This window comes from Perognathus longimembris, chromosome 7 (genome assembly GCF_023159225.1).
Source record: "Perognathus longimembris pacificus isolate PPM17 chromosome 7, ASM2315922v1, whole genome shotgun sequence".
Classification (NCBI taxonomy): domain Eukaryota; kingdom Metazoa; phylum Chordata; class Mammalia; order Rodentia; family Heteromyidae; genus Perognathus; species Perognathus longimembris.
Window position 1 is genome coordinate 69,327,637 of NC_063167.1, and position 15,576 is coordinate 69,343,212.

The window sequence follows — 15,576 nt, forward strand, 5'->3', positions numbered from 1 at the left end:
GCCAAGCAGCTCGCGCAGGCCCCGCCCCCAGCGGAGTATAAGGCCAGCGCCTCGCACCGGTCTCCCCTCTTGCAAGACTTGCAAACAGCTTCACCATGTCGTCCCAGTCGTCGATGGTTCTGGGTTATTGGGATATTCGTGGGGTGAGTGAGGGCCCTCTCGATGGCCGAGCCGTCCGGTCGGACAGACAGTGCACCGAGGCTGGGGCCGGGGCCGGGGCCGGGGCCCAGGGGCTGAGGTCTCCCGGAGCAACAACCGTACGGGGGTGGACCCTTCGCGACCCGCACCAGCTAAGGCGGCGCGGCCTCAGAGGTCCGCGTAGCCTCGGCACTCGCCCCTTCGGGAGGGTCCGGAGGGCAGCACGCCGGCCCGGCCACGTTCCCGAGAGCTTAACGACCGTCCGGGCGGGATGCCGGAGCCTGGGCCGCCCCGCCGGGGGACGTTGGCGGGAGGGGGTTGGGAGGCAGGGGCCGCGCAGGCGCTGAGCCCGGCTGTCTCCCCCTAGCTGGCGCACGCCATCCGCCTGCTCCTGGAGTTCACCGATACGTGCTACGAAGAGAAACGGTACACGTGCGGCGAAGGTAAAGAAGGCTGTGGGTGGCCGAGCCCTTTCCTGGCCAAGCTGTCGCTCTAGCAGTGCCTGTCATGGCGTGCCTAGAAGCAAGGGTGGGTGGGACATATGCTCCCAGTTACTTGGGAGCTCTCCTTCCTTCTGCGTCCTGTGTGAGGACCGGGGGATTGATCCTTTACTTGGGCCATGGCCCAACTCCATCTTAATACTTAAGACAAATAAACTGCAGAATCTAAATGGTTAGGCTTTGGGTGCTGGGAATTTGAGGGGTTGGGGCTAAAACATGGGTTTTTTTAAAGTATTTTTCACAAGTGGATTAGTAAGGAGATTGCTTCCCACTTCTCTCTTGCAGCTCCTGACTATGATCGAAGCCAATGGCTGGATGTGAAATTCAAACTCGACCTGGATTTTCCTAATGTAAGTGGCTCTAGGAGATGAGAGGAGTAAGCAAGTGGGAAGGCCTTCACGTATACCTAATTTTGCTTCTTCCCTCCTCTGTTTGGGGAGAATCTTGGCATGGACAGAATATATAGAAATGGAAGGGGGAAATATCACATTTTATTAGGTGAGGACAAAGGACATTCCACTTATTTTTTTCTTTATCTTCTGCATCTTCCCTCTTGCTTAGTGCTTGCCAGTCTCTTCTTTCCTAGGAGACAGAAGGAGGCAAGAGAGGGCTTTCATTTGACCTATCCTTTTCCTTGCAGCTGCCTTATCTCCTAGATGGGGAGAATAAGATCACCCAGAGCAATGCCATCTTGCGCTACATTGCACGCAAGCACAACATGTGTGAGTAAAAGGGTGGAGTTGATGAGGGAGTCTAGTGTGACTGCCCAACTGGAGTAAACAACAATGATGATTCCCAGGGTAATTTGTCATTATTTGGAGTTCAGGTGGTGATACTGAAGAAGAAAAGATTCGAGTGGACATCATGGAGAACCAAATAATGGACTTCCGCATGCAGCTGGTGCGGATCTGCTACAACTCCGACCATGTAAGTTTCCTTAGCAGGCATTAACTAAGTGGAACAATCAAGAATTGGTAAATACCATGTTCCTGTAGCTCACCGATAATCCTAGCTACTCAGGAGATCTGAGAATTTGAAGCCAGCCCTGGTAGACAAATCCAAGAGTCTTACATCTCTAATTAGCCAGCAAAAAGCTAGAAGTGAAAGAAGAGCTCAAGTGATAGAATGCCATCCTTGAGCAAAAAAGCCAAGTCAGAGCACAAGGCCCTGAGTTCAAGCCCCAGTATAGCACAAAAAAAAAAAAGAAAAAAGGAGAGGGGGTGAAGGGAGGAGAGGAGAGCTGAACATTTAGAAACCTGAAGGTTATTTCTGTTCCCTTCTGCCACTGCCAACCTCCCACAAACTATCAGATTAGAAAACAAAGCTAGTTTGTTTGAACGTTTGGTCATGTCATTCTGGCATGTGTTCTTTCTTCTTCCCATCTTGCTACTCGCAGTTGAAGGCGAAGAGAAGTATCCTCACTCAACTGTGCCCTGACCATCTACTCTCACTCTTTTTTTTTTTTTTTTTTTTTTTTTTGCTTTTCAGGAGAAATTGAAGCCTCAGTACTTGGAGCAGTTACCTGAACAACTGAAACAGTTCTCTTTGTTCTTGGGGAAATGCAGCTGGTTTGCAGGGGAAAAGGTAAGAGGAAAGGAAAAGAAGATCTCTGCCTCTCCACAGTTACTACTCATGAACTTTCCAGACCTGACAATCTTTGTGTCCTCCTCCTCCTAGCTCACTTTTGTGGACTTTCTCACTTACGATGTCCTAGACCAGAACAGGATGTTTGAGCCCAAGTGCCTGGATGAGTTTCCAAATCTGAAGGCATTCATGTGCCGCTTTGAGGTAATGCTCCCTGCTCTTTTCTCTTAGAAAGGGGCTCCCATAGGCTCCAGGAAGCCCTATTGTGATATAGATTCTTGCCCGACACCAGCTTTTCGCTTAATGAGAGCAGTGATTGGACACCTCTGGGTAAGGCCTGGAAAGGGTCTTCTACAGCCCAACTTACTTCCTACAGGAAGTGGGAATAAGGTAGAGACAGGAGCATGTGATGTTGCTCCTGCACTGTGGGGCTATCAGACTGGGCTAAGGGTCTAATAAAAGTTTGGTGTGCTTTCAGGCTTTGGAGAAAATAGCTTCATACATGCAGTCTGACCGCTTCTTCAAGATGCCCATCAATAACAAGATGGCCAAATGGGGCCACAAGTGTATATGCTGAGCAGGTGACAGGCTTGTACAGATTCTGTACTCTGGTTTTCTCTGTTCTTTTCAATAAATACCATTTATGTTACTGGTGTCCACCTGGATTTCTCTTGGGTAGAAAGATCAAAGAAGAGAACAATTGAGAGGTGAATTCATTCACTGTGATGTTGGCATTCCCTTTCTCCCCAACTGAGATCAAAGACTAGAAGTTTATGTCCAAGTCTTAAGAGTGAGTACTGGAGAGAAAGACACTATACAGCTGGACAGAACAGTGTTTTAAGTGGAACAGGAGCCTCTATGACCCTTCTGAAGAAATCAAGTTGTGTGGTACTGATGAACTTAACAGAACTGGAGTTGAGCAGCAGACCCATGTGTATGTAGAAAGGCAATATTTCAAATGGGTAGGCTAGCCCATAGAGGTAAGAAAATAGCTTATTCATTAAAAGCTGTAGAACCCTGTGCTTCACTACTCAAGTTATCTGGAATTTAAGGTCCAATATTAAACACAAAGCTGTTGAAATCTTGGTAAAAGTGCAAGAATGTGTGAGTAGGGAGATAGGAAAAGATTTTTTGTTAAGCAAATGGTTACTATTTGAATAGTATCAAACACTAAAACTTTACCATGATAAGGCTCAAGTAAGCAAACTCAAATGACAAGTGAGACCAGGGAGCTCTATAAAGATTATATTGAAAAAGCTCAGCACTCGTGGCTCACTCCTGTAACCTTAGCTACTCAAAAGATTGAGGTCTGGGGATCAGTTTGAGGTCTGAAGCAAGCCTAAATGGACAGATCAGAAACTCACTGCCAATTAACCAGCAAAAAGCCAAAAGTGGAGATGTAGTTTTGAGCACAAAAGTCAAGCAAGAGCATGAGACCCTTGAATTCAAGCCTCAGCATCAGCACACCAAAGAAAAGGGATTATTTCAAATTTTTAAATCAAGTTATTTTAAATAGGACCAAATACATAGACAACTTTCAGGAACTAAAAAATTGAATATTAAAACCAAAAAGAAGGGCTGGAAATGTGGCTTAGCAGTAGAGTGCTTACCTAGCATACACAAAGCCCTGGGTTCGATTCCTCAGCACCACATAAACAGAAAAAGCCGCAAGTGGCACGGTGGCTCAAGAAGAGTGCAAACATTGAGCAAAATGAAACCAGGGACAGTGCTCATGCCCTGAGTCCAAACCCCAGTACTGGCAAACAATACTAGGAAATTTACTGCTGTGTATTTGTATGACACAAATTTAGCAGATTAAAACATCCTAGTCACCTCAGTTTCAGTGGGCCAAGATCAGCTCAGCTTTCCTGGGCAGTGGCTCAGTTCTCATCTGAAAACTGAGGTCTCGAGTGTGGCTCAAGTGAATAATTACCAAGCAAGTGCAAAGGTCCTGAACTCAAACCCTAGCACTGAGGTGGGGAGGGGCGGGGGAGCAAAAAAGAAGCGGGACTCATTGTGTCAGCAGAGCCACAAACAACCCCATCTCAAGGATCAGTTGGATTGTGGATGGAATTCACTTCCTATACCATGCTGGGTGGAGAGCCTCCATTCTTGCTGGCAGCTAGAGGCCACTTTTCTGTCCTTATGAAAGAGGGCTCCCAGTACTGCCACTTGCTTCATCAAAACCATTAAGAGTCTCCTGGAGAGAGAGGCATTGCAGCCCTTTGTAATATAACCATGGCAGAGATATCCCATCACCTTAATTATCCTCCAAAGGCTCATGTTAAAAGCTTGGTCCCCAGTTGATGGTTCCGTTGCAAGGTAGTAGAACCTTTAGTAGGAGATGGGACCTAGTGGGAAGAAGTTAGGTCATTTGGGGGTGTCCTTGAAGGAGATATTGGAACTCTGAACCTCATTCTTTGCACCTCAGATGCCACGGGGTGATAGACCTCCCCACCACATTTCTGCCATGATAGATTGTCATACCATAGGCCCAACAACCATGGACTGAGACCTCTGGAATCATGAACCAAAATAAATCTTTCCTCCTGTTCAGTTGATCTCAAGTATTTATCACAGTAATGGAAAGCTGACTACATACTTTCAAAGAAAACCATAGATCTTGTCCCTACTCAAGGAAATGGGATTATACAAGGATGTGAGAACTACAGATACAAGAATGACCACTGGGAGAAACAGATCCTTCCTATAAGATGAAGGCTCACCTGGCTTCAGTTCGTCCCGTACTTTAGCATAGGCCAAGAAAAAAATGCTGCCATAATGGCTACCTTCAAGCAAGGGACAGGTTCCAGGGAGAATGAGTGGGCACAAGCTGTCACCCCATAGTCATCTAAATACCATGAAATTTGTATACTAGCTATTAGTATACAAGTCATCTTAGTAAGTAACAAACTATAATAGGTACATTCAGTTCAGTGGAGCAGTTCCCCGAAAGTAGGAGGCAACTGTTGTATTTGCTGAAGGTGGGAAGTTGAGCTAGAGCATTTCCCAGACTGAAAGAAATAGCTTAAGGGAATAAAAAGAAAATGCCTTACAGAGTTGGTTCACGGATGCAATGGGTGGGGCATGGACACTGATACCTATGGACTTGGAGCTGCCTTGAAAGCCAGCTTAAGAGGGGTTTATGGGAACACCTGGCCTTTGTATAGAAATTACACATTCCTTCCTTCTCAACTTCAAGACAGGTGGCTCAAATGAACCCTGATGAAAGAGAATTACCTACTGAAAATTGACAGGAGAAGGGAGGAATTCAAATTGTGTGTGTGTGTGTATGTCGCACACATGTGCACTGCTTCTGGGGCTTAAACTCAGGGCCCGATTGCTGTTCCTGAGCTTTTGTGCTCAAAGCTAGTGTTCTACCACTTTGAACCACAGCTCCATTTGCAGCTTTTTTTTTCTTTTCTTTGTCTTTTTGGTAATTAACTGGAGATAAGACTCCCTTCACCAGGCTGGCTTTGAAACTCGATCCTCAGATCTCAGCCTCCTGAGAAGCTAGGATTATAGACATGAGCCACCAGTACCAGGCAACCAGTGCTTTTTCTAATGTGCAAATTAACACATGGCTTCTGACCAGCTAGTTTCTTTGTGGCCTCTGGAAAACAATTTTGCCTGTAGTTACCTTTCTTCCTTTCCAGCTTCCTCTCTGGCATATGTTCCACCTCCACCCCACATACAACCATTGCAGGGTTCAGCCTTTCTCAGTTCACTAGAGAACATCCCAGTGTTGATTGGAGACCAGCAGCTACACTCCCACCCTGCCTAAATCTGCCCAAGTCAGCCGTCTCAAATCTTCTCTGATCAGTGAACCTCATGCACAAGTTGTTTTGAACAAGTCAATGTTTCTAGAACCCTTGGGACAATACAATGTTACATAAATTTATAAATTGAAATTATCTCAGAACATCTTGTTCTCGTTTATATTGCTACACTTCTGTATGCACTGTTCTAACTACTTCTTGCTCTCAACCATCAACCCACCTGGTTCTGCCCAGTATCATCCTCCCATAACCCAAGCCTAAAAGTCACATCTGATAACCCCTGTTGAAGTCGCTAGTGATTGATGCTCATTTCTGATTTCTTTTGATGCCATCTACCAGTACAAATGAATTTGTACTGTGTACTTCAATTAAAGAATTGAAGAGGCATGAAAGTGTTTAAAGCAGAGTAAGTTTATTTAAAAGTAAAAGGAGAGGAAAGGAATAGACAAAAAGGAAAAGGAGGGAGAATACAGCCAAAAATTCAATGTATAGACTACAAAATTAAGAAAAGGAAAGAGGTGGGTTAGAAGGGATAGGTAAGAATGTTGAAAGAGGTGACATTAATCAAGATGCATTGTATTCATAAATTGCTTTGTTAAATGGTAACTTCTTTGTACAACTATTTAAAGACAAGTTGGCAGTGGGGCAGTGGTGGGGGGGTGGGGGGCAACTGGTCTTGGGGCTTGAACTCTGTCTACCACTTGAGTCATAACTCTACTTCCAGCTTTTTCTGAATAGTTTATTGGAGATGAGTCTCATGGGGGACTTATCTTGCTCAGGCTGGCTTCAAACCTCAATCCTCAGATCTCAGTCTCCTAAGTAGCTAGGATTACAGGCATGAGCCAGTGGCACCCAGCCTAAAAGATAATTTTCTTTTTTTAAGTAAAAGAAAGGAGAAAAACAAAACAGTGAAATAGAGTCTGTGTGCCTCAAAAATCCTGTCTAGCCGGGTACCAGTGGCTCACACCTGTAATCCTAGCTACTCAGGAGGCTGAGATCTGAGGATCATGGTTCAAAGCAAGCCCAAGCAGGAAAGTCCATGAAACTCTTATCTCCAAATAACCATGAGAAAACTGGAAGTGGTGCTGTGGCTAAAGCACTAGCCTTGAACTGAAGAGCTCAGAGACAGCACCCAGGCCCAGAGTTAAAGCCCTATGACTGACAAAAAAAAAAAAAAAAAAAAAAATCCAGTCAAAAGGTGTCCTTTCAGAGCAAGTATTATAGTCTAGGGCTCCTCCCATATCTCTTTCCTTGTGTTTTGTGCTGATTGCTTAAGGGCTTGTACATGTGCCACCCTGGAACCATGTTTTCAATCTCCAGGATTGAAGTCCAGAAGTCACAAGTTAGATCCAGCCACCTGTCCCCATCTGTCAAAGAGGCATGGTGAGGGCAGAGGAAGGGGATTTATTACATGGCAGCCAAGGGAAAACAACACTTCAGTACATCTTTAGCCATCTTCAGAGGTACAGATATTGGCTTCAGGTTAAACAGGGGAAGTTGGGGAAGGAGATGAAAAAGGTTTGTGTAGTTACATCAGTGTCAAGTCATAGTTATGGCCTAGTTGACCATTAGCTCAGTCTTTGTCCTTGGAGTTCTGGAAAGTTGATATTATTTCCTTAGTGGAATGGAACAGGAAGAAGGTAGTCTCCTGGTTTTGCCTGTTTGCTTTAAGATGATAAGAAGAAGGCATTGCTTGTTTGGGGAGCAGTTCGCCTTCCCCACAAGATGGTTGTCTGCATCTTCTCTTTGCTCTTGCAAACAAGCTATTGTGAAGGGACTGCAGCAGAGAACAGCTCAGATCAAAAGGCACAGGCACTCCAGGTACCAGTGGCTCATGCCTGTAACCCTAGCCACTCCAGGAGGCCGAAATCTGAGGATCAAGGTTTAGAGTCAACCCTGTCCCTGTGAGACTCCTATCTACAGTTAACACTCAAAAAACAGAAATGGAGCTGTGACCCAAAGTGGTAGAGTGCTAGCCTTGAGCAAAAGAGCTTAGGGACAGTATCCAGGTCCTGAGTTCAAGCCCCATTGCCTAGAAGAAAACCCACACAGATACAAAGTTGGGGACTTTTTAGCACAGGACCTAGCAAAAGTATCTTTTAAGTTGCTTCTTTTAAAGCCCCAAGCCTTTTCCTTGGTTGAGTGGCCACACAGGGAATGGAAAGAAGCATTTGAATGGGAACTCATGTGAGAAAAAGCAATCTTTTCTGTCAAACCAAGGTACCTTCATCTTGTAATGATATTTCCTGGAAGTATTTCCTTTTTTACTTCAACTGTAACTATTATCTGTACTGTTTGTGACCAGCAGCCATGCAAGGAATATGAACCTTGTGTAGAAGGAGTTAAAAGAATAAACTATAATTATCAGCTGTGTTGCTTGTGGCCAGCTAGCCACATTAGGGAAATAATTTTTTTTTTGTCTAGTCCTGGGGCTTAAACTCAGGGCCTGAGCTCTGATTTAAAAAAATGAATTGTAGGGGGCTGGGGATATAGCCTAGTGGCAAGAGTGCCTGCCTCGGTATACCCGAGGCCCTAGGTTCGATTCCCCAGCACCACATATACAGAAAACGGCCAGAAGCGGTGCTGTGGGTCAAGTGGCAGAGTGCTAGCCTTGAGCGGGAAGAAGCCAGGGACAGTGCTTAGGCCCTGAGTCCAAGGCCCAGGACTGGCCAAAAAAAAAAAAAAAAAAGAAAAAAAATGAATTGTAAACCTTTGGTAACAATTAAATAATAGCCCCCTTTCTAACCTTGGTAATCAATTATACTTAGAATGTGAGTCTAACTCCTTGACAAAGAAGAAGAACAGTTTGGACTGGGATAAAAACCTAGCAAATTGTTCTGCTGGGTATGCCTGCCTAGTTGTGGGTAGAGTGACAGTATTGTACCCTTTTGTGCAAAATTGCCTCGATGAACTCTCTTATATCTCTTGTGTTGATTCTTTTTTTTTTTTTTTTTGCCAGTCCTGGGGCTTAAACTCGGGGCCTGAGCACTGTCCCTGGCTTCTTTTTGCTCAAGGCTGACACTTTGCCACTTGAGCCACAGCGCCACTTCTGGCCTTTTCTACTTATATGGTGTTGAGGAATCGAACCTAGGGCTTCATGTGTATGAGGCAAGTACTCCTGCCACTAGGCCATCTTCCCAACCCTCAATGTGTATTTGGTTTTTTTTTTTGTTTTTTTTTTTGGCCAGTCCTGGGGCTTGGACTCAGGGCCTGAGCACTGTCCCTGGCTTCTTTTTGCTCAAGGCTAGCACTCTGCCACTTGAGCCACAGCGCCACTTCTGGCCGTTTTCTGTATATGTGGTGCTGGGGAATCGAACCTAGGGCCTCATGTATACGAGGCAAGCACTCTTGCCACTAGGCCATATCCCTAGCTCCCTCAATGTGTATTTCTAATACTCAGGGTATTATGAGAAGAAGAGGCACTATGACGGGCCACATGCTGTCTGCCATGTGTCATGTCTACCATTTTTTATCCCTAACTACATAACTGAGAAACCCTAACTCTTCCTCACCTCCCAACTGCAGCCTCATGCTTTGGTCAAGTAAACGCAAATGGACCTTAAAGAGCCAGTGTGTGCATTGCTATATGGGCCTCCCACCACATGCAGAACGGCTCTAGGCTCCTGGGCTAAATGGAAGCCTCTGGGAGTTCAGGCTTCTGACAAGCTGTGAACTGCAGGACTCTAATAGAGCACATGGCGACATGAGAAATAAGAAATGCCTGCATATTAGGCCATTCAGAATTGGGTTATCCCAATAACCAACTTCACCCAACCAATCTCACAGGATGATTTAAATACATTTCTTTTTAAAAATAATTTTCTGTTCCCCTGAATTCAATGATCAGCCCTTAACACAATAAACTTTGATGGCTTATTTAGATGTCTGCTTCTACCACTAAATCTAAAGTTGCCTAGGAGCAGCAACATTAAGGAGCATGCGCATATTTCTATGTACATCTTCATGGAGTCTGGTTCAAAGCAGGTAACTAGGCAGGAAGTCCACAGGCCAATAAGAAACATGAGACAAACATTTGTTTCGGGTAAGTGCTTAATGCCCTTGAGGAACTTCTAAAATTCACTCTGTTCTTGTTGGGGAACAGAATACTTCAAAGTGGAATGTGCTGTTCTAGAAACAGATAGAGATAGTTCGAGTAGAAGTGTTTGAAGCATGCTCTGTTCTTACACAGAGATAGTTCAGGTAGAGGTGTTTGAAATTGGGACAGAAGCTCGGGGAGGTCCCAGAAGCCAATGAAGACCTTGAAGCCCTAGGGTAGCTTAGTGAATACATGCTCAGGTCTAATTGCAATTAAATGCTTTTGAAAGCTGAGATTGGCTAGGAATGTTCTTGTGAAGTTTTCAATGGAAATAATCAAGAATGACTTAAATATGGGACCAAAATCTAGAAAAAAAAATTAAATGGAGGTGTGGATTTTTTTGTTTGTTTGGGTGATTTTTCTTTTTTCCAGTACTGGAAAGTTTAGGGATTTAAAAAAGGAGCAGCCTGCTTGCTCTGTGTGCTTGCTTGCCTGATTTTTGGCTGATGGCTCACCTTTGCCTTGCCAAGTTCCTTTCTAGTTAAGTGTCCCAACAGCCTGGGCCATTTCTAACAAGTAGACTGATAGCCTTGAGCAAAAAAGCTAGGGAACAGCACCCAGGCCGTGGGGTCAAGCCCTAGTCCCAGCATAAACAAAAAGGAAAGAAAAGAAAAACAGAACTAAATCCTAATTTACTTTTTCCCCCAGTCCCCTGTGGCTGTTACACAATAATAATTTCATAAGTTCAAAGTGCACCCTTAGACAAATCATCCCATTTTCTGTTTTCATTTTTTAGTAGACCTGTCAGCTAGATTTCTCCCTAAGGTGCAAGACAGACTTAGTGCTTTTAATTCTTAAGTAAATTACAACAGAGATCTAAACACCCAAGTCCTCATACTTCCCATACGTTTAAATTTCCTTGTCACAAAGGAAAAATAAATTTTACTAATTAGTTGTGGATTGTTTCCAGTTTTCCTGTCTAGAAAGAAATGGCCTAAGCCCAAATAGTTCAAAAGAGCTCATACAAAAAAGAAATGAGGCATTAACCACTAATGTATCCTCCTATTCTTGTAAGTATGACCACTGACTCAGAAAACAGGGCAAGGAGTCTTCGTTGCTGCAGGAGTATACTGCAGTAGTTGGATAGTAGAGTACAGTGCCAAGCCTTCCTACAGCAGGGTTTTCAAAGGGAAAAACCACACGTGAAAACAGGCAGATTTACAGAAGCAGAGCTAGCAGTTAGTAATTACAGAAAGCAATTATGATTTCTGTCCAAGCAAAGTTCGCATTCCAAACTCTTCCTTTGTTCGATTTCTGAAACTTACCAGAACACATTCTAAGCCTTTTCCCCACATCCCAGGTTTCTGGGCTTGCAGGGCGGGTCTACTGGTCCACATTTCAGGTCTCCAGCTCTTCCTGAGCTTCACTGCTATTTACCGAATTCCAATAACCTGGTGTTTAGCTCCTAATTTACTCTTCCTCAGAAATTTCCCTTTAATGACTGGCCTGGAGTTTCTCCCTACAAGGAAGTTCTGCTTTCAATACTTGGCCCTACTCCTAATATTCAAGACTTTGTCTTTTCTCTGATTTTACAAGCACAGGATCCAATTTTCTTGCCAAAACAAATAGAAAAGAAAAGCGAGGTCCAATTATTCACTGTTGGAGAGGATTTAACCAGGGATCCAAAAAAGCCTCCAAATTGATTTGTTTCTCCCTTTCACCAAATGGTGGTTAAAAAAAAAAAAAAAAAAAGCTGATGATGGCCCAAGGGGGAAGATGAGAAGAGAGCCATAGCTGAGGGACACAGATGCTTCTCTCCTTTCTGTCCAACAAGTAGCTGTCAGTGGCCACTGCTTCCAGGGCACATATTCTTTTCATTGACTCACCAAAGCTGAAACCAGGTTTTAGATCGTGGTACTGGGGCTTGAACTCAGGGTCTCGTGCTTTAACGGGGCATTTTCCCACTCAAGGCCGATGCTCCACTATTTGAGCCACACCCCCACTTCTGAATTTTTGCCAATTAAGTGGAGATTAAATAAAAGTCATTGAAAGCCTCAGAGACTTTTCTGCCTAGGCTAAGTTTCCTGCATTGTCCCTGAGCTTTTTTGCTCAGGGCTAATGTTTTGTCTCTTGAGTCACAACTGTCCTTCTGGCAGTTTGATGGCTAATTGGAGGCAAGAGTCTCCTGCCTGGGTTGCTTTGAACTTGGATCCTCAGGCTTCAGCCTTCTGTGTAGCTAGGATTACAGACATGGGCCATCTTTGACGTCCATTGCATCTCTCCTCTTTTTGTTCACTACCTATCTCTTAACATTAATATAGTTATAATTTTAGTTGTTTTGATTTTATTTTTCATTCTGAAAGTATGAGTGGTTTGCCATGCCATGTTTACAGTGTTAGAGCTTCTGAGTTTTCTGTGGAGTTATTCTTACCAAGGATTATTTTTTTATTCTCCTGATGCTTTCTTCTCATTAACATCTTTCTTTCAAGAACTCCCTTTAGAATTTCTTATAGTACAGGTCTTATGGATATTTTCTTTCAGGGTTTTTGTTGTTGCTGCTGTTGTTATTGTTTTTAGGGTTTTGTTGGTTTTGTTGGCCATGAGGTTTGAACTCTGCCTAGGCACTGTCCCTGAGCTCTTTTGCTCAAGACTAGTACTCTACCACTTTCAGCCACTTCTGATTTTCTGGTGGTTAATTGGAAATGAATCTCACGGGGACTTTCCTCGGCTGGCTTTGAACCACCATCTTCAGATCTCAGTGTCCTGAGTAGTTAGGATTACAGGCATGAGCCATTAGCACCCTGCCTGTTTGTTTTTAACCTATGAACAAAGATTTCATCTTCCTTCAGTACTGTGAAAATCATTCTGCACTCTCCTGGAGGGCAAAATTTCCTCCAAGAAGTCTGCTATGAATGAAGAGCCCCTCCTTCATGTGTTATTTGATTTGTTTTTCTTACTGCCTTAAGAATCTCTTAAGCTGTGCTTTGAAAACTTGATTATGTGTTTGAAGATTTAGTTGTGTTAACTCTGGTTAGTGCTCTTTGACCCCTTCATACCTGAATATTTGTATCCTTCTTGAGGTTTGGGAACTTTCATGTTATTATTTCTTGAAGCTTTCTATTCTTTAGGCATTGTCAAGCCTTTCTTGAACCTCAAAGATTCAGATATTTGTTCTTTTACTGCTGGCTTAAATCCCCTTATAGTTTCTTCATTCTTATTTTTTCTTCTATTCCTTTATGTTCAAATGGTTTATTTTCAAGTTTCCTGATTCTTCTGTTTAGTTATTCTTACTTTGATGCCTGCATTTACAACTTGCTTATTTTTCACCTTGAAAATTGCTACGACTTCATGTTTGCTTGCTGGCTTGCTTGATTGATTGCTTCCATCAATCCACTAAATTTCTATGTTAGAGAACTGTTTCTCTGTATTCTCATAAGGCTCATTTACTTTCCTTAAACAGCTATTTCTGCATCAAAAAGTTCACTTATACTGGCCACTATATGGTCAATTTCTGGTGCCTATCTTTGACCATTACATGAGGTCATGGTTTCCTAAAAATTGGTAATATTTGTTGGAATGTGAGATCATCTGTATATTAAAGGCCTTAGATACTTAATCCAGCTTTTGTAATATGTCTTTGTCTGTGCTAGCCTTTCCAGAAACTTAAGCAGGCTACTTCGTTTTAAGGGGTTTGTTTGTTTGTTTAACTTTGAGACTATGGGCACTCCCACCATTTCAGTGCTAGATGGTGACCTAGGTCCAGGTCAGCCATGAGAACACTGCTCATAGGTTATTACTGTTTGATCACTAGAGAGTGATCAAAGCCTAGATATGTCCTAAATCTGTATTTTGTGTGCTGTGCAGTGTGAAATAGCAAAGTATCTAACGGACTAAACCTGGGTAGAATCACCATGATGAGACAGCCCATATGCAGCACCTGTGGCCACTAATGCCACAATGCTATATCATACCCTAAGCCCACAGCCCTCAGAGACCAGCATAATTTTGGTGTCAGATCAAGGCTCATATGTTATTTGGGTTTAATAAAGTTAGAACGCTGGGTGCATGTCTCAGGCCCAAAATCCTAGCTATTCAGTAGGGGGAGATCTGAAAATGAAAGTTCAGAGCCAGCCCAGGCAAAATAATCTGAGAGACTCTCCTCTCCAGTTAGGCAATAAAAATCCAGAAGTGACTGGCACCAGTAGCTCACATCTGTAATGCTAGCTACTCAGGAGGCTGAGATCTGAGGATTGGGGCTCTCAAAGCCAGCCAGGGCAGCAAAGTCAGTGAGATTCTCATCTCTAATAACCACCAGAAAACCAGAAACAGCACTGTGGCTAAAAGTGGTATGGCACTAGCCTTGAGTGAAAAAGCTCAGGAACAGTGCCCAGGCCCTGACCTCAAGCCCCAATACTAACAACAACAACAAAAAAGTAGAAGTAGAGGTGTGTCTCAAATTGGTAGAGAACTAACTACTACTACTAATAATAATAATAATGATGAAATGTCCTGTGAGTTCAAACCCCCAAAACCAGCACACATGTGTGCAAACACACACACACACACACACACACACACACACACACACACACACACAGTGTTGTTGTTTTTATTTTGTCAGTCATGGGGCTTAAACTCTGGGCCTGGGCACTGTCCCTGAGCTCTTTTGCTCAACCCTAGTGCTCTACCACTTTAAGCCTTAGCACTACTTCCAGTTTTCTGGTGGTTAGCTGTAGATAAGAGTCTCACAGACTTTCTTGCTGGCTTTGAACCATGATCGCAGATTATAGAATTGAGCCACCAGTGCTTGGCACACAGATAAATTCTGATTACACCAGTTTTTATAAACTTTTGGCTTCATGACCTCTCACCAGTTGTTTTTTTTCTCTCGCCAGTTTTGTATTTTTAACTAGTTGTTTTTTTCACAGTGACCTCTAGCACGCTGCTCAGGTTTCCTTGCTTTTCCACTTCAGGAGACAAGGCAGCAGAAGCCTGCAGTGACACAATGGACAAACACCCATCAGGCCCCTTCTGGGACTGCTCCCTGTTACATCAGGGTCTCAGGTAGTACCTGGACAATGCCAGAGCCCAAGACTCAGCTTCTGTCTCAGAGCTCGCTCATCACGTGCTTCTGCCATGAACCCCATTGCTGTAAAGCTCCAGCATCTCTGACCATATACATCGCTGTGCTAGGGCTCCATACATTGGGCCTGTCCATCTCAGAGCACACTCGTGCTAGGGCGATCAGGGCTTCTTAAGTGCTGGTAAGAGAAAGAGTTCCTGGCTCAGATTTAATCCCTTACATGAAAAATCTTGATCCCCTTTAGGCTAAGATTATACATATTTCCAGAGACCTAAACTCCACAATGACAGTTCGGGCTTCTCTAGGGATAACTTTCGAATTTCTAAATTTCCTGAACACTGGCCATATGCCAGGCACTGTCAAACATATCAAAGATAAAAAGTCCAACAAGGCTTGGATTCCGTCCTAAATAAACTTATAACTGAATTGCGGGAAAATACACACAACACCAACTAT

At 43.7% G+C, this 15,576-nt stretch overlaps 1 protein-coding gene across 1 annotated transcript; it reads left to right on the plus strand.

The window, feature by feature from the left end:
• Gstm3 (glutathione S-transferase mu 3) lies at nucleotides 1–2,871 on the plus strand. The gene is made up of 8 exons (XM_048351797.1): nucleotides 1–143; nucleotides 506–581; nucleotides 924–988; nucleotides 1,279–1,360; nucleotides 1,465–1,565; nucleotides 2,127–2,222; nucleotides 2,316–2,426; nucleotides 2,701–2,871. Exons 1-8 carry the CDS (start codon nucleotides 96–98, stop codon nucleotides 2,797–2,799), a joined length of 678 nt encoding a protein of 225 aa, XP_048207754.1. The 5' UTR covers nucleotides 1–95; the 3' UTR covers nucleotides 2,800–2,871.
• The last annotated feature ends 12,705 nt before the right edge of the window (nucleotides 2,872–15,576 follow it).

What these genes read in the sequence shown, in the direction of transcription:
- Gstm3 (XM_048351797.1), top strand. Translation starts at nt 96, where the DNA reads ATGTCGTCCCAGTCGTCGATGGTTCTGGGTTATTGGGATATTCGTGGG. An exon ending in TCTGCTACAACTCCGACCAT is followed by an intron (nt 1,566 to 2,126) that starts GTAAGTTTCCTT and finishes TTTGCTTTTCAG; the next exon opens with GAGAAATTGAAGCCTCAGTA. An exon ending in CATTCATGTGCCGCTTTGAG is followed by an intron (nt 2,427 to 2,700) that starts GTAATGCTCCCT and finishes GTGTGCTTTCAG; the next exon opens with GCTTTGGAGAAAATAGCTTC.